This window comes from Rhinopithecus roxellana, chromosome 5 (genome assembly GCF_007565055.1).
Source record: "Rhinopithecus roxellana isolate Shanxi Qingling chromosome 5, ASM756505v1, whole genome shotgun sequence".
Classification (NCBI taxonomy): domain Eukaryota; kingdom Metazoa; phylum Chordata; class Mammalia; order Primates; family Cercopithecidae; genus Rhinopithecus; species Rhinopithecus roxellana.
The window spans coordinates 87,980,591-87,998,434 of record NC_044553.1 but is presented as its reverse complement, the minus strand read 5'-3'; the positions used below and the strand labels follow the sequence as shown (position 1 = coordinate 87,998,434).

At 44.7% G+C, this 17,844-nt stretch overlaps 1 protein-coding gene across 2 annotated transcripts in view; it reads left to right on the top strand.

Moving 5' to 3' along the window:
* The window catches only part of FNTB (farnesyltransferase, CAAX box, beta), a 77,125-nt gene that overhangs the window by 46,404 nt on the left and 12,877 nt on the right, over positions 1-17,844 (top strand). For both annotated transcript variants that reach the window (XM_030930553.1, XM_030930554.1), the window contains exons 7-9: positions 1,928-2,014; positions 8,935-9,064; positions 12,329-12,461. In XM_030930553.1, the coding sequence (XP_030786413.1) occupies positions 1,928-2,014; positions 8,935-9,064; positions 12,329-12,461 (350 nt within the window). The remainder of the gene's footprint in view (positions 1-1,927; positions 2,015-8,934; positions 9,065-12,328; positions 12,462-17,844) is intronic.

The following is a 17,844-nucleotide window of genomic DNA, read 5'->3' as shown; positions in this document are numbered from 1 at the left end:
CTTAGGAGCCCTTAGGAAAAGAATTTTTGTTTGTTTGTTTTGTTTTGAGATGGAGTTTCTTTCTGTTGCCCAGGCAGGAGTGCAGTGGTGGGATCTTGGCTCACTGCAACCTCTGTCTCGGGTTCAAACGATTCTCCTGCCTCAGTCTCCCAAGTAGCTGGGATTACAGGCATGTGCCACCGTGCCCAGCTAATTTTTGTATTTTTTGTAGAGACGAGGTCTCATCATGTTGGCCAGGCTGATCTCAAACTCTTGACCTCAAATAATCCACCTGCCTTAGTCCTCCCAAAGTGCTGATTACAGGTGTGAACTACCACACCTGGCCAGGAGTAGGATTTTTGAGCAGAATTCAAACCAGTGATTTTTGTCTTCCCCATGCTGGGTATTTGAAAAAACCATAGAGGGGAAGGAAAGGCAGTCTATGTGTGTATTCCATGACAGAGGGAGAAGCTGAAATAAAATGTGCCCCAAGAAGAATTAGGGCAGGGAAGATAGAATAGCAAGAATGATCCCAAATCAAGTATAATGATTTTTTTTGTTTGTTTTGGGTTTTGTTTTGTTTTGTTTTTGTTTTTTTTTTTTTAGACAGAGTCTTGCTCTGTTGCCCAGGCTGGTGTACAGTGGCGCGATCTTGGCTCACTGCAAGGTCCGCCTCTGTTTTGGGTTTTTTTTGAGACAGTCTCGCTTTGTCTCCCAGGCTGGAGTGCAGTGGCACTATCTTGGCTCACTGCAACCCCCGCCTCCCAGGTTCAAGTGATTCTCCTACGTCAGCCTCCCGAGTAGCTGGGACTACAGGCGTGCACCACCACATCCAGCTAATCTTTGCATTTTTAGTGGAGATGGGGTTTCGCAATATTGGTCAGGTTGGTCTTGAACTCCTGGCCTCATGATCCACCTGCCTCAGCCTCCCAAAGTACTGGAATTACAGGCGTAAGCCACCATGCCCAGCCTAATAATTTTTTTTTTTTTTTTTTTAAAGAATAGCCTGGGCGCAGTGGCTTATGCCTATAATCCCAGCACTTTGGGAGGCCGAGGCAGGTGGATTGCTTGAGGTCAGGAATTTGAAACCAGCCTAGCCAACATGGCGAAACACCATCTCCACTAAAAATACAAAAGTAAGCCATGCATGGTGGCATGCGCCTGTAATCCCAGCTACTTGGGAGGCTGATACAGGAGAATTGCTTGAACCCAGGAGGCAGAAGTTTCAGTGAGCTGAGATCATACCACTGCACTGCAGCCTGGGCGACAGAGTGAGACCCTGTCTCAATAAAAACCAAAACAAAAGCAAAACAAAAAATATAGACATGCGCCTTTTTCATTTAACGTGTGTGTCTGTGTGTGTACTGGTGAGAAGTTTGAAATCAAGCCTCTTTTCTCCCTCTAGAGGTTTAAGGACTGTATTGGAGTGGACTCACCTATTCCTATCCTTGTTTGGTATATTACAATTTGATGGCCTGTTTTGCAGTTTATCTGTTGCAGTAAAAGTATAGTTAATCTTTAACATGTCAAGGCTGTAAACAGAAATCCTGAATCTGAAACAGTACTAACATCCACATGAATGATATCAGAAGTACCTGAATGATCATAGATTTATGGCAACCATTATAGGTCTTTGAAAGAAGGGCTGAATCCACTTTTGACATGAATTGATACGGCTGTTATTTCCTCTGATGTAGATTGGACCATGTGGAGGTAGGGAGAATAGAATGTCATGTTCTTTCACTGAAGCCATGCCGTGAGCAACTGTATCCAAATAGAATGTCACACCTCTCAGTTGGAGACCCAGGAGGACTGACCGTGTGCCAAGAGTGAGGACAGGAGGTGATTACAGCTTACTAGGCAAGGCGAGCAGTCCACCCACAGAGTTCACTGAGCCGCATTAGCTCTTCCGTAGAGCTTAATGTGTTTCCTGTTTCTGTCTTTCCAGAAGTGCATACTGTGCCGCCTCCGTAGCCTCGCTGACCAACATCATCACTCCAGACCTCTTTGAGGGCACTGCTGAGTGGATAGCAAGGTGAGAGAAACCAGGCTTTCTCCTGGCCTCTTGGAGAGCAGGCGGTCACGACGCTACTTCAGAAAAATAAAGAAAATACAGAGGGACTTGGAAGGGAATACAAAATCACAGGAGATCCATTAGGGTTATCTAATGATTTTTTTAAGTACTTAAAATGTCTTCTTTTTTCCAAACTTTCTTTAATGTTATATTTTAGATTGGCAAGGATAAAACAAACCTTGGTAAACAATATTAGTGAGAGCCTGAACGGATTTAACCAGTTTTTAGAGCAATTTGACAATATATCAAAGGTGCCCTTGTGTAGGACCCAGTAATTCCACTCCCACAGAAACCCTCGCACGCACAAATGGGAGAGAGGAGCACAGGACTTGTTTATAAGAGCCAAAAGCTGGACACAGATTCAGTGCTCATAAGCACTAGATGGTAAGTGTGGTATAGTTGCATCAGAATATAATGAAACTGTCAAAATAAATGAACTAGAGTTACATGGATCAATACAGAAAAATCTGTATGTTGAACTGAAAGAATGAAAAGAAAAAAATACAAAAAACCATACAGATTAGCACATTTACTTAAAATTTGAAACATGCAAGAGAATTCTGTATTGTTTCTGAGAAGAATAATATAATAATATAAAAACATGCATATGAAAGATAAACACCAAATTTAGCATGGTGATTCCTGCTCCGGGGAGAGCAAAGGAAATGAGATAAGTCTGCATAGGAGACTTCAGCTGTAATCATTAACAACAACAAAGACCTGAAGGGTATATGGCTAATTCTAAGCTAGGTATTAGATACATGTATGTTCTGTATTTTATCTGCTGTACTTTCCTGGATGCTTCAAATATTTCATAATTTAAAAAAAACATGCCGGGTGCGGTGGCTCATGCCTGTAATCCCAGCACTTTGGGAGGCTGAGGTGGGCGGATCACGAGGTCAGGAGATCGAGACCATCCTGGCTAACACAGTGAAACCCCGTCTCTACTAAAAATATAAAACGTTAATTGGGCGAGGTGGCGGGCGCCTGTAGTTCCAGCTATTCGGAAGGCTGAGGCAGGAGAATGGTGTGAACCCGGGAGGTGGAGCTTGCAGTGAGCCGAGATTGCACCACTGCACTCCAGCCTGGGTGACAGAGCAAGACTCTGTCTCAAAAAAAAAAAAAAAAAAAGCAAAAGGTATAGTAGACACATATATACTATGATGGAATGATACCCAAGCTGAGATACTGTTTTAGTTAAAAAATTTTTGTTTTTATCAAAGTAGCATGTCTTACCATATAAATATAATTTACAGTGACACCAGATGATATGCTGAGATCATATTTCCTTTTTTGTATGAGTTTCATTTTCCTGGAGTTAATGGATATATCATGAATGTACTTATGAATTCCTTCCCAAATTGTCTGTCAGAGCTATAAAAAAATTAAACGTAGTCAAACCCTTCAGGTAACCTGCCTCTGTGCACGCATGCGTTTTGAGTCACCCCTCTTGGAGCCCTCTGCCCTCCTGCTTCAGTCTGGACAGATTGCTCTCAGCTTGCTGCACAGCAGGCATTCCGAAGCTTCCTTTCAGCATGAAATTCACTTCACTTATCTCCTTTGTTGAAGTCCCTGTCCTCCTTTTTCTTCGTTATTTTCATGAAGCATTGTACTCCAACAGATCCCAACAAAGGGGACCTGGGAGATAAATTTTAATATCTTGCATGTATCTGTGTTCTAATCTCACACTTAATTATTTGGTTAGAGATTTCTAAATTGGAAATGGTATAAACTGTATTCTTTCTGAATTTTGTAAGCATTGCTTTGTTTATCTTCTGGCTTCTAATGTCATTGTGAATAAGGCTGATAATAGTAACCAGAGTTCATTGAGGACTATGTCATGCTCAATGGTAAGGTAGCTATAGTTGAGAGCTGGAGAGTAGGCACTGCCTGTGTTTGGTTCTCTTTTATATTTTGTGTTTCTCCGTTGAGATTTCCCATCTTTTTATTCTTTATGAGTGTATTTTTGTTCACTTTGCTGTGGTAAGTATGTAATTATAATGTCTGCTTTAAATTGCTTGTCTGGGAATTTCCACATCTGTGTGTCCTAGAGTTGGCATGTCAGCTCCATGAGTCTTCCTGTGCCGCGTGATGTTGTGTTGTGTCCTGGACATTGTGATATGATGGTGGAGGTGTCATACAACAGAACGGTATGGATTCTGGTGGTTTGCCCTGAAGGGTGTTGATGTTTTCAGTTTAGCAGGCAGTCAACTTGGTCAGACTCAAGCTGCAAACTGTCACTCCTGCAGCAGCTCAGAGCTCAGTTCTTGCTTGGAAGTTGCTTTGTTTCCCCAGCACGTATGTGGAAACTTGAACTGAGTTTAAATGCAGAATTTGGGATTTTTCTTCTTTGACTTTCCTGTTTCTGGATTCATCCTCAGTTTCTGGCAGCCTGCATCTTCCTGCCAGAAGGATGGTTGGCTTCCCATTAGAGTGTTGGCTGCTTGCCGCTGACCCCTGACCCCTGGCCTGCTGCTGCCACCCTGGGCTACGGCTGCCATCCTGAGGGCAAACCAGAGAGAAAAAGTTGTGGGGGAAGGGAGGGACTAACTGCGTGCTGTTCTCTGTTCCAAGTTTCAAACTCCACCAAAATTTGCCTGCCTTGTTTCAGTCAGCTGAGCCCTCAGGAAGCTGTTTCTTTGTATTTTGTTCAGCGTACAGCTGTCGTTTGCAGGAGGGTTGATTGATTAGGCACAGCCTAGACACGGAACTCAGACAGCCTGGGTTTGATTTCCAGTTTTGCCCTTTCTTTCCTCTTCTCTTCCTTCTTTCTTCCTCTCTTTATCTCTCTTTCATCTCTCTCTCGCTTTCTTTCTTTCTTTCCTTCCTTCCTTCTTTTCTTTTCTTTTCTTTTCTTTTTTCTTTTCTTTTGTCTTGCTCTGTTGCACAAGCTGGAGTATAGTGGCGTGATCACAGCTTGCTGCAGCCACCACCTCCTGGGCTCAAGCAGTCCTTCCTTCTCAACCTCCCAAGTAGCTGGAACAACAGGCACGTGCCACCATAACCAGCTAATGTTTTTTTTAAAAATTGTAGAGAGGGGGTCTGTCTGTGTTACCCAGGTGGGGCTTGAACTTCTGGGCTCAGGCCATCCACACACCTTGACCTCCCAAAGTTCAAGGATTATAGGCATGAGCCACTGCACCTGGGTTTGTTTGTTTGTTTGTTTGTTTTTTCTTTGAAGACAGGGTCTTGCTTTGTTGCCCTGGCTGAATTGCAGTGATACAATCACAGCTCACTGCAGCCTTGACCTCCTGGGCTCAAGCAGTCTTCCTACCTCAGCCTCGTGAGTTGCAGAGACCACAGGTGTGCACCACAACGCCTAGCTAATTTTTAAAATGTCTTGTAAAGACAGTCTGTGTTGCCCAGGCTGGTCTTGAACTCCTGGTTTCAAGCAGTCTTACTGCCTCAGCCCCCCAAAGTGTTGGAATTACAGGTATGCCATTTCTGATTAGCTTGTGCTTGTACAAGTTATTCCACTGTTCTGTGTCATAGTTTCCTTATATGTCAAGTGGTGGGATACTGAATTTAATTAATTTAATTTAATTAATTTGTTCTTTGAAACAGGGTCTCACTTTGTCACCCAGGCTGGAGTGCAGTGGTGTGATCTTGGCTCACTGCAGCCTTGACCTCCTGGGTTCAAGTGATCCTCCTGCCTCAGCTTTCCAAGTAACCAGGACTGCAGGTGTGTGCCACCACACCTGCCTAATTTTTGTGTTTTTGGTAGAGATGGAGTTTTTCCATGTTGCCCAGGCTGGTCTTAAACCCCTGAGCTCAAGCAATCCACCTGCCTCAGCCTCCCAAAGTGCTGGGATTACAAGTGTGAGCCACCACACCCAGCCTTTCAATTTTGTATTAAGCTGAAATACAAAGAAGTCAAGTGGATTCCACTGTGCTGTACTACCTGGCAGTGCCATTGTGATTCTTAATTCTCTGTATTTTTTTTTTTCGTCTGTCTCTCTTTCTCTATCCCCATCCTGTCCTTCTTTAGAGGCTTGGAATCTTGATTCTTTTTTGTATGTGATGGAATCTTGCTCTGTCACCCAGGCTGGAGTGCAGTGGCATAATCTTAGCTCACTGCAACCTCAGATGCCTGCCACCATGCCCAGCTAATTTTCATATTTTTAGTAGAGATGGGGTTTTGCATATTGACCAGGCTGGTCTCAAATTCCTGACCTCAAATGATCCTCCTGCCTTGGTCTTCCAAAGTGCTGGGATTACAGACATGAGCCACTGTACCTGGCCAGCCTCTTTTTGAAATATGACATCCCATTAGTACATTTGATTGTCTGACTTTTAAAAATACTTTGAGGCTGGGCACGGTGACTCAGGCCTGTAATCACAACACTTTGGGAGGCTGAGGCGGGCAGATCACGAGGTCAGGAGTTCGAGACCAGCATGGCCAACATGGTGAAACCCAGCCTCTACAAAATATACAAAAAATTAGCCAGGCATGGTGGCGGGTGCCTGCAATCCCAGCCACTCGCGAGGCTGAGGCAGGAGAATTGCTTGAACCCAGGAGGCAGAGGTTGCAGTGAGCCAAGATTGCACCATTGCACTCCAGCCCGGGTGACAGTGTGAGACTCCATCTCAAAATCAATCAATGAATAAAAAAGAATAAAAATACTTCCAGGCGCAGTGGCTTACACCTATAATCCCAGCACTTTGGGAGGCCAAGGCAGGCAGAACACGAGGCCAGGAGTTCAAGACCAGCCTGACCAACATGGTGAAACCCTGTCTCTGCTAAAAATACAAAAATTAGCCGGGCGTGGTGCCGTGCACCTGTAATCCCAGCTACTCAGGAGGCTGAGGCAGGAGAATCACTTGAACCCAGGAGGCGGAGGTTGCAGTGAGCCAAGATTGTGCCACTGCACTCCAGCCTCAGCAACAGAGCGAGACTCTGTCTCAAAAATAAATAAATAAAAATAAAAATACTTCATTGCATGGTTTCCATCTCTAATCCTTCTTCTTATACTTTGAGAGATTCTCTTAGTATTTATCGTCTAATCCTCTTGTTTTTATTTTTGTAATCCTATTTTTAGTTTTCTTCCCTGACTACTTTTACTTCCTGAGTACTTTTTTATATACTCTCTTGTTTTCTGGGGATATTTTGTCCTCTCAGTAGTCTTACTTCATATAATATTTTATCTAAAGATACAACTTTAAAAAGTTTTCTTTTGCTCCGTGTCTTATTTCCGCCAGTTTATTTTTGTTTGTTTTGGTCTCCTTCTCTTTCATAGTAGAGACTGCAGTCAAATGTCTGGTACTCTATAGCTGTCTGTTCATTTTTAAGGGTCCAGCACTGAAAAGCTGCTGGAGAGCTCTGTGAGGGTGGGCAGGATCAAGCCATTCATTGGGGAATTCTCAAAGCAGTATCTGTAGGGTTTTTCCCTTGGGCTTATCAGTTCCCTCGGAGAGTAATCTTCTAAATCCTGCTTGGAGTATGAAACTGGCAGCCTTGTGTGAAATACACAAGGGAATGGGGCTGGGGGTATTGTGTTCAGATTGCTGACTCTCACGTAATCCCGTTGGGTGCAGTGTTCCCTCCTCCTCTTAGCTTGTTGGATATTCTGGAACTCAGCTCTGAAACTTCCCATCTTCTGCTGGATTTGAGTAGGGGACTTACATAAGTTTGCAACCAACAAACTTGGTTCAAACGCATTCCACTTTGTGGAGGTTCCCTGTATCTCTAATCCTGGAGCCTTTTATTGGAGCACATCACCTTGCTTTTTGTTGCCCCTCTCCCATCCCTACCATTTGGGTAGGGAAGGTTTCTCTATTCTACTAAGTCAGTTATTTCTTGTCCTTGTGTTAGTCCATTTTGTGTCACTATAAAGGAATACCTGAGGCTGGGTAACTTAGAAAGAAAAGAGGTTTATTTGGCTCATGGTTTTGCAGGCTGTTAAGAAGCCATCGCCACCTGACCTAATTATAATTTTTAAAAATAACGTTTATTTTTGAAGAGTATAAAGGTTCATTATAAAAACTTTTTGAACAAAGAGAAAAACATAAAGGAAAAATATTTCCAACAGACCTGTACTCAAAGATCACCAGAGGCCAAGTGCGGTGGCCCCTGCCTGTCATCCCAGCGCTTTGGGATGCTGGGGTGGGAGGATTCCTTGAGGCCAGAAATTTAAGACCGGCCTGGGTAACATGGCAAAGCCCCAACTCTACAAAAAATACAAAAAATTGGCCGGGTATGGTGGGGCATGCCCATAGTCCCAGCTACTCAGGAGGCTGAGATGGGAGGATTGCCTGAGTCCACGAGGTTGAGGCTACAGTGAGCCGTGATATGCAGTCAACCTAGGTAACAGAGTTAAGACCCTGTTGCAAAAATAAAAGATCACTAGAATCAACAATCACTTTTCAACTTTGTTTCAACTTGATGGTTATCACTATATGTATGTGTGTGTGTGTGTGTGCGTGTATATATATATGATTTTATAACTTTCTCCCAAAGAGTAATAATTTGAATTATTATGTTTCTTACTCAAGTAGGCTGTTTCTAAGTGTCTGGGTTTTTAACATTTTACAGTTTTTATTGTACTTATATTTTTAGAGACCTAGTCTCGCTCCTTCACCCAGGCTGGAGCACAATGGCGTGATCATAGCTCACTGGAGCCTTGAACTCCTGGTCTCAAGTGATCTTCTTGCCTTATTCTCCTGAGCAGCTAGGATTACACATGGGCACCACCAGGCCCAGCTTTTTTTTTTTTTTTGAAAAGACATTTCCAAAAGTTAATTAGTTGGCATCTTTTCATTCATAGTTGTGATGGCTCACACCTTAATCTAAGTGAACTTTTTCTCTGCCATCTAGGATGGTCCTGGACTTGTGTACGTCCACTCACTGGCCACTCAATCTGCTTTTCTCAATCTCTTCTTAGGTGTCAGAACTGGGAAGGTGGCATTGGCGGGGTACCAGGGATGGAAGCCCACGGCGGCTATACCTTCTGTGGCTTGGCCGCGCTGGTAATCCTCAAGAGGGAACGTTCCTTGAACTTGAAGAGCTTGTTAGTAAGTATCTTTTGAACCAGCCTCCTCTCAGACCCCAGGTCATGGTGAGGTGATTGTACTCAGACACGCAGGCTTCGGGAGAGTTTGGCTATGGGAAGGGCTAACAGTTAGCTCTGTTCCAACACAGAGGAAGGAGTGAGCAGCTGCTCTGTCTTGGCTCCCCCTTCTGCCTTTCTGTCTTCCTGCTTAGAGCTTTTTACATAGTGTGTAGACTGCATAGACTGTGTCCCGCAGACATCTGGTGTGAGCAGAGTACCTTCCTTATACTTCAGTTACGTAGAATTAGAGGTTTTCGTGTGTTATAGAAAGAACCTCCTAAAAGGAAAAGTTACAAGAAGAGTTTTGCAGCATTTTGAAACCAAACTTTTGTTACCTGCTGCACTGTGTAAACATTTAGTACCTACATTTAAATGAGTTATTTAGGCAGAGCTGGCTAATTGCATTGAGAAGGCAGCCCAACATTTATGTCTGGACCCCAGGCTCCTGGCCAGTATTCAGAAGAAACTCAGAAAGCAGTCAGCTTCAGGGAGTCACTAGATTGTAGTTAAATGATCAGTGGGTGCACAAACACACACACCTCCATGGCCACCAAGGAGAAGGCATTCCCCGTCATGTCATTTGAGCATGTGCCCCCTGACCATGACCTCAGAGCAAACCAGCTGCAACTGACATGCACCTCCTCTGCCTGAGTTCAGATGCCAGCCTCCCGTTGTACGGCCCATCGTGAGCTTCCTGGAGAGTTTCTGTAGTACCCTGTAGAGATGTAACCAGCAGCATCTTGCCTCCACCTTCAGAAAGCCTCCCCCGGCATAGTCTTTTTAAAGATTCCTGAAGGCTTGAAGGCTCATGCCGAAACAGCCAACTTTGTATGCTGAACTTAAGAGTTTCTCAGATGTTTTAGAATCTGAGCACCAATAAGGGATGAAACAAAAAAGTCCCATCTCCCAGGCAGAAATAAGGAATGTGATCAGGGAGTGCCTCAGTTATAATGGCAGTGTTCCAGATTTGAACCCTGTCCCTACTACATTTGAGACATGGGTCCTTAGGCAAATTGTCTAATCTCTTCTAGCTTGATATTTTTTCTTTTATAAGGTAGGGATAACTATCCTTACTTTTTTAAGGTTAAAGGAGAGAACATTTATAAACGGCCTGGCACATAGTAGGTACTTAATAAATGTTAGTGTCCCTCTAACACAGAGTAATAATCTTTTTGGCACAAGGGACCAGTTTTGTGGGAGATAATTTTTCCATGGACCTGGGGTGGGGGATGGGGCAGGGGGTAATGGTTTCAGGATGATTCAAGTACGTTACATTTATTGTGTACTTTATTTCTAATACTATTACATTGTAATATATAATGAAATAATTATACAACTCACAATAATGTAGAATCAATGGGAGCCCTGAGCTTGTTTTCCTTCAACTAGACAGTCCCATTTGGGGGCAATGGGAGACAGTGACAGATCATTAGGCATTAGACTCTCATATAGAGCATGCAATCTAGAAGCCTGGCACACACAGTTCACAGTAGGGTTTGTGCTCCTATGAGAATCTAATGCTGCTGCTGATCTGTCAGGAAGTGGAGCTCAGGCAGTAATGCGAGCAGTGAGGAGCAGCTGTAAATACAGATGAAGCTTTCGCTGGCTCACCCACCACTCATGTCCTGCTGTGCAGCCTGGCATGGCCCAGGGGTTAGGGACCGGTGCTCTAACCCAGACTACTCCCTTCCATTTGCTTTGGGAGAAGTAGGACACATATCTGAAGTATGAATTCCTGTAGCCCAAGGAAACAGAACAAATCCATGGGCTTAGGCACTGGAAAAAATAAATTAGTGTGCTTAAAAACACTTAAGCCCTACGGTAAGCAGAAATGAGGAACGGACTCCCACTGCAGCACCTGCTTTCCCTCTGCCTGAGTAATGCTTAGCCCACTTCCATTACATGCTGGAAGCCCTGGTTCATTTAAGACCAACTTGAACCTGCAGTGCAGTGTTTTCTGTCTCTTTTAAGAATTTGTGACTGTGACTCTCTATGGACAGGTGTTGCCTTGAAGAGGGATATAATCTAAACTACAGCTTTTAGGGGAGGGCTGGCCCCCACTTCCATCAAGGGTCCCAGTGGCTCCTTTCAGGAACTTTACCTAGTAAGGCTCTAGAAACGGGAAGTACCCTCCCCTGTACCCTTTCAGTTGAGTGAGGCAGCTCTGTAAGTCTGTGGCTGGAATGGCCTAGGTGGTCTAGGGAGGGAAATGGAAATGTCATATCTGCTCAGCCAGTTGGTTCTGCTCATTTCAAGGGACCAAACCCATGACTATCTTGATCTTTGTAGTAGAGTGTGTTTAGAAAACTTGTAGATAAGCAAGGAATGGTGGTATCGTGTGTGACCACTGAGTGACATTAAGACCTATTTTACCATCCTGGCTAACACGGTGAAACCCCGTCTCTACTAAAAAATACAAAAAACTAGCCAGGCGAGGTGGTGGGTGCCTGTAGTCCCAGCTACTCGGGAGGCTGAGGCAGGAGAATGGCGTGAACCTGGGAGGCGGAGCTTGCAGTGAGCTGAGATCTGGCCACTGCACTCCAGCCTGGGCAACAGAGCGAGACTCCATCTCAAAAAAAAAAAAAAAAAAAAGACCTATTTTACAGCTTCAAAGTAAAAGATTTTCTTATATCAGCCACAGGCTGGGCAGAATTGTCATTTGGTAATTAGAATGAATGGCTTCTGCTTTCAGGCCTGCTAGTGACTTGCTAAGAGACCTTGGGTAAATTTCCCCAGGTGCCAAGTAAAAGTCAGGAGCAGTCTGAGATCATCTGATGAAATATAGTACCAAATTCCATTTATCTGCTTTTAATAAACTCCCCTGAGCAGGGAAGTAATGAGAAATGAGCTACTGTTAGTCTTGCCTTCAATTTCCAACTTAAGCCATGTTTATTAAGAGACTTTGAAGGTCTCCTAACAAACCAGCTTGGCCTCTTTATCCTCTCAGCACTGGCACTGCTTTGGAACCCAGGAAAAGGTAGTTGTCTGCTAGGCGTTGAGCAGAGATCAGTGCTGGATGCCTCCACAGCGTTGGCTTAAATGCTTCACTCTGTGTCTGTGGCAGTGTGGGGAGGGAAGAAAGAAAACCGGAGCACCAGAACTGGAGTGCCGAGAAGCCACAAGATGGGAAACCCTTCATCCCACAGATTGACTCCTGGAGATCCTGTCGGGCTGGATTTTTGTCTCTTTTAGCCTACAACTGCCTTTCCCATCTGTGTCTCCTCAGCAATGGGTGACAAGCCGGCAGATGCGATTTGAAGGAGGATTTCAGGGCCGCTGCAACAAGCTGGTGGATGGCTGCTACTCCTTCTGGCAGGCAGGGCTCCTGCCCCTGCTCCACCGTGCACTGCACGCCCAAGGTGAGCCTGGGGAGCTGTTTGCTGAGGCTGGATGGTTTCCCTCCACTACTCACAAAGTCTGGAAGCCCAGTGTGCTTTTTTAGAGGGGTTGAAATGAGCTCTGTCTGTCCTGAATTTTGAGTGCCCAGTGTGGAACCTCATGCTGTGGGGCATGCGAATGCAGAGTAAGATTTAGTTTCATTGGTTTAGTGTCATTTCTTGCTTCTTCAAATTGGCTATGACAGAATGAGCTCCCTTAAAATTGCTACGGGGAGTGGGGAGGAAGTGGGTGCTGCTTCTGCGTTATCTGGAAGGAGCAGCCCACTCCTGTCCTGGGCTCTGCGGTGACTGCCACCTCCTCTGGGTACAGGGCAGAGCTGAAAACCCAGTGTTGCAACAGTCACTGTTGCAACAGCAACAGGAAAGGCAACTGCGTAAAGGGGTAGAGAACCAGAACCCGTGGAGAAAAGACTCGCTGTGTCTGACTGGCTGCAGAGTTGTCACCATTAGAAATGTTTTATTTTACATTCATTGAACAAGCCTAAATGGGAGTTTGTTCCACCTGCACCATTGGAGTAGAGAAATCCACATTCATTTCTGTGGGGTCTCAAATGGGAATGCAAAACCGAAGTAGTTAGCGAGCAAAAACTCTGGGAACATTCTCTCTTTACCTCTTGAAACCTCAGTCTGCCTCCTAACTCCTGGGAACATTCTCTCTTTACCTCTTGAAACCTCAGTCTGCCTGTTAATTCCTGCACCATCTTTCTGGTGTACTTGATGTGGGAGCAGGTGTCTCTGAGTAGACCTGTGGGAGAGGGGACGTCATGGGACCCTGCTGGCTGCTCATCTGTTTTTGGAGTGAGATCCCTGGGTCCAGAGAGAAGCTGTTCTTTGGACTTAGCTGGATAATGTAACTGTTCAAATGTGAAAGATGAGATTCCTTTCTGCCCCTCCCCACACTTTTTTCTCCTGTTTCTGAGGCCTGCCCCCACCCCACCCTTTTTTCCCCCCGCCGAGACGGAGTCTTGCTCTGTCTCCCAGGCTGAAGTACAGTGGCACAATATCGGCTCACTGCAACCTCCACCTCCAAGGTTCAAGCAATTCTTCTGCCTCAGCCTCCTGAGTAGCTGGGACTACAGGCATGCGCCACCACACCTGGCTAAGTTTTATATTTTTAGTAGAGACAGGGTTTCACCATATTGGTCAGGCTGGTCTTGAACTCCTGACCTCAGGTGATCCGCCCACTTCCACCTCCCAAAGTGCTGGGACTACAGACATGAGCCACAACGTCCAGCCCTGAGCCTCATTATTTAGTTTCTTAATTTCCTTTGAGTTGTTGAGTTGTGACCATTTCTGACACTGAATTAAAGTAAGCAGAGCCTCTGTCCCATTTTCCCGGCCTGGGCCCACTGGGCTTTAGGTGTCAGTATTAAGGCATATAAGGCACTTACCCTTTGAACACAGCAAGTGCACTGTCAGCAAGTGCACTGACTCTGGAGCCTGCACAGTGTCTGCCTTGACCACCAGTAAGGAAGTCAGGAATTCCCCAAGTCAAACATTTTTTATTTTATTTTATTTTATTTTTTTGAGATGGAGTTTCGCTCTTGTTGCCTGGGCGAACAAGGTGCAATGGATCACTGCAACCTCCACCTCCTGGGTTCAAGCGATTCTCCTGCCTCAGCCTCCCAAATAGCTGGGATTACAGGCCTGCACCACCACACCCAGCTAATTTTGTATGTTTAGTAGAGACGTGGTTTCTCCATGTTGGTTAGGCTGGTCTCAAACTCCTGACCTCAGGTGATCCACCCGCCTTGGCCTCCCAAAGTGCTGGGATTACGGGCGTGAGCCCTCGTGCCCGACCCGACGTTTCTAAGATAGAAAAAAACTTGGGGTCATGGTGATCTCTTTATTTGGAAGTGGTGAGGTCAAGCCCCTGGTAAAACTGTCAGTCTTTTACAAACCTGTCCCTGGCATTTATAAGACGCAGTAATTCTGCAATCCCAGGGAAATCTGGAGCAAGCTATAACAGGAGCATCACCTGTCAAAGTCTTCCAGGGGGACTGCTGGTTAATTGTTTATTGTAGCATACGTTCTAGAGGGCTTGGTAGCATTCAAGGCTTTGTCAATGGAAAAGGGTGCCTATGAATCTTGGTGCTTCCAGCTTTTTTCATTGGCTGGGAGAAGGAGGCCTGTGTTGTCTGAAGTTCTTCTCGGACACAGGGCATCTCTTGAACTTGGAACAGACAGGAGTCTGTGAAGAAGGGAAGTGTGTTGAGAGGAGGGCAAAATACTGACTTAGGGAATCAAAAGGGGCTGCAGTGTAGAAAGTTAGTCACAATATATTGTGATCATATCAAAGCAATATGTGTGGAATCCCATTTTTGGTGAAGAGTTGACTCAAAAAAATTCACAGAAAGTATCTAGGATGTGAAATTACAGGTGATGTTTGTTTCCTCTGTTTGTATTTTCTAATCTTTCTATAGTTAATACGTATTTCTTGCATAAAGAAAGATAACAAAAGTTATTTTGCAAAAACAGGGAAATTCTACAAACAAAACAAGCAGCAAGGTGGGAAAAATATTTATGACAAGTGATGAATGGCTCATTTCTTTAATTTGAAAAAAAAAATCATACAAACCAGTAAGAAATGGATAGACAACCCAACTGAAAAACAGGCAAAGGATCTGAAGAGAGAGGTCCCAAAGAAAGAGCTGTCCTTCTTTTTCTCCTACAACTGCTACTACTACTGGTAGCGGAGTCTTCGCAAGCCCTCACTGTATGCCAGGGGCTGTACTGAGCATTTCACATATATTTTCTCATTTAATTCTCCAAACAACCCTATGAAATAGGTACCATTGTTCACAGATGAGGAAACAGAGTACAGTGAGGCTAAGTGACTGCTTTATAATACCTGATTGGCACTCACAAGGGTTAGTATGTGGTTGTGTGAATCCAGACTAGCTGGCATCCTCACCCTGCCCTGCTCATAACCACAGTAGGTGGCCATTAATCCAACGAAAAGTTGTTTAGCTCACTTGTAGTTAAAGAAATGCTAATTAAAAGACTGGCACTATTTGTTTTTATTATTGGATTGGCAGAGATGAATAAACTTGATACCCTATGTTGGGGAGAGTGTGAGAAAACAGGTAATTTGATACTGTTAGTGGGGATGTAAATAGGTAAATCATTTTTTGGAGGGCAGTTTGGAGACATCCGTTTAAATTATAAGGGCACTTACCCTTTGAACACAGCAAGTGCACTGTAAGGAATTTACCTGCAGAGATATTAGCCAAGGATGTATATTGAAGTGGAGTTGTAATAGCAGCCTAAGTGCCCACCAAAAGGTTAAGGGTTACATAATAAAAATCTCTCCAAACAGTAGCTTTATCCCATGGGCTGATATAGAAAGCTCTCCAAGATACAACATCAAGTGTAAGGGGCAGGGCCTGGAGCAGTCCCTGGGCACACAGCCTGAGATGTACACAGCTTTTCCTGGAACCTCCACCAAACCCCTTTAACAATGGGTACCTTTGGGAGAAGAGAAGGACACAGAAGACAGAAGGAGGGAGACTTTTTAGATTTATTTATTTATTTATTTATTTATTTATTTTATTTTATTTTTTTTTTTTTTGAGACGGAGTCTGGCTCGGTCGCCCAGGCTGGAGTGCAGTGGCCGGATCTCAGCTCACTGCAAGCTCCGCCTCCCAGGTTTACGCCATTCTCCTGCCTCCGCCTCCCGAGTAGCTGGGACTACAGGCGCCCGCCTTGTCGCCCGGCTAGTTTTTTGTGTTCTTTAGTAGAGACGGGGTTTCACCGTGTTAGCCAGGATGGTCTCGATCTCCTGACCTTGTGATCCGCCCGTCTCGGCCTCCCAAAGTGCTGGGATTACAGGCTTGAGCCACCGCGCCCGGCCTATTTTTATTTTTTTTTGAGACAGAGTCTGACTCAGTTGGTGAGGCTGGAGTGCTGTGGTGCGATCTCGGCTCACTGCAACCTCCGCCTCCTGGGTTCAATCAATTTTCGTGCCTCAGCCTCCTGAGTAGCTGGGATTACAGGTGTGTGCCACCACACCTAGCTAATGTTTTCTATTTTTAGTAGAGACAGGGTATGACTCTGTTGGCCTGGCTGGTCTCAAACTCCTGGCCTCAAGTGATCCACCTTCCTCGGCCACACAAAGTGCTGAGATTACAGGAATGAGCCACTATACCCGGCCAACTTTTTAGATTTTATATTATACTGTGCCCTTTTATATTTTAAGTATAATATAAACAGATTTATATTATACTTCTATATTATACTGTGCCCTTTTAAAAAAAAAAGATGTGCATTACTAATTTTATTTTGGTAAATGTACAAATACATTTTTTAAAAGGCATTGATCATGTTGCTAACTAAAAAGCAAAAAGAATGCTCTGGTGCAGCACATGGGTCTAGGCCATGCCCTAACTCAGCAAGTGACAATCAGTGGCTCCATGCCAGTGACTACTTTCTATGTGTAAGTGACGGTATTTGAGTAGAAGAAGGAATTATCATTAATAGCTTAAAACGCTGGGCACAGTGGTTCATGGCTATAATCCCAGCACTTTGGGAGGCCAAGGCAGGCAGACCTCTTGAGCCCAGGAGTTCAAGACCAGCCTGGGCAATATAGTGAGAGCTTGTCTCTGCAAAAAATTGAAAACAGTTAACCAGACATAGTGGCATGTGCCTGTAGTCCTAGCTACTCAGGAGGCTGAGGTAGAAGGATCACTTGAGTCTAGGAGGCAGAGGTTGCAGGCAGAGAGTGCCACTGCAACTCCAGCCTGGGCGACACAGCAAGACTTGGGTCTCAAAAAGCAAAAGAAGCCTGTAATCCCAGCATTTTGGGAGGCCAAGGTGGGTGGATCATGAGTTCAGGAGTTCAAGACCAGCCTGGCCAACATGATGAAACCCTGTCTCTACTAAAGATACAAAAAGTAGCCGGGTGTGGTGGCATGCACCTGTAATCCCAGTTCCTCAGGAGACTGAGGCAGGAGAATCACTTTTAACCCCGGAGGCGGAGGTTGCAGTGAGCCGAGATCATGCCATTGCACTCCAGCCTGGGTGACAGGGCGGGACTCCATCTCAAAAAAAAAAGAAGAAAAAAAAGGCTTAAGAAATCTCAAGTGCTGACTGAATCAGTGAGTTATTTGGTTTTTTTGTTTTGTGGAACAGTAAGAAAGCAGCAGGCCTGTGAGTTTTTGCCTGGCTTGGTAGTTACTGGCTTCTTGTATGTTATTTGGGACATACCCTGGAATTTTCTTGCCCACCTGTGAAATTGAGCTACAGATGGCTGCACCTGTCAGTTATGGTGAGGAAAGACTTTTTATTTTTTTGGATGAAAAGAACCTTTGAAATGCAAAATGAGATGAGAATTGGGACCTATAAT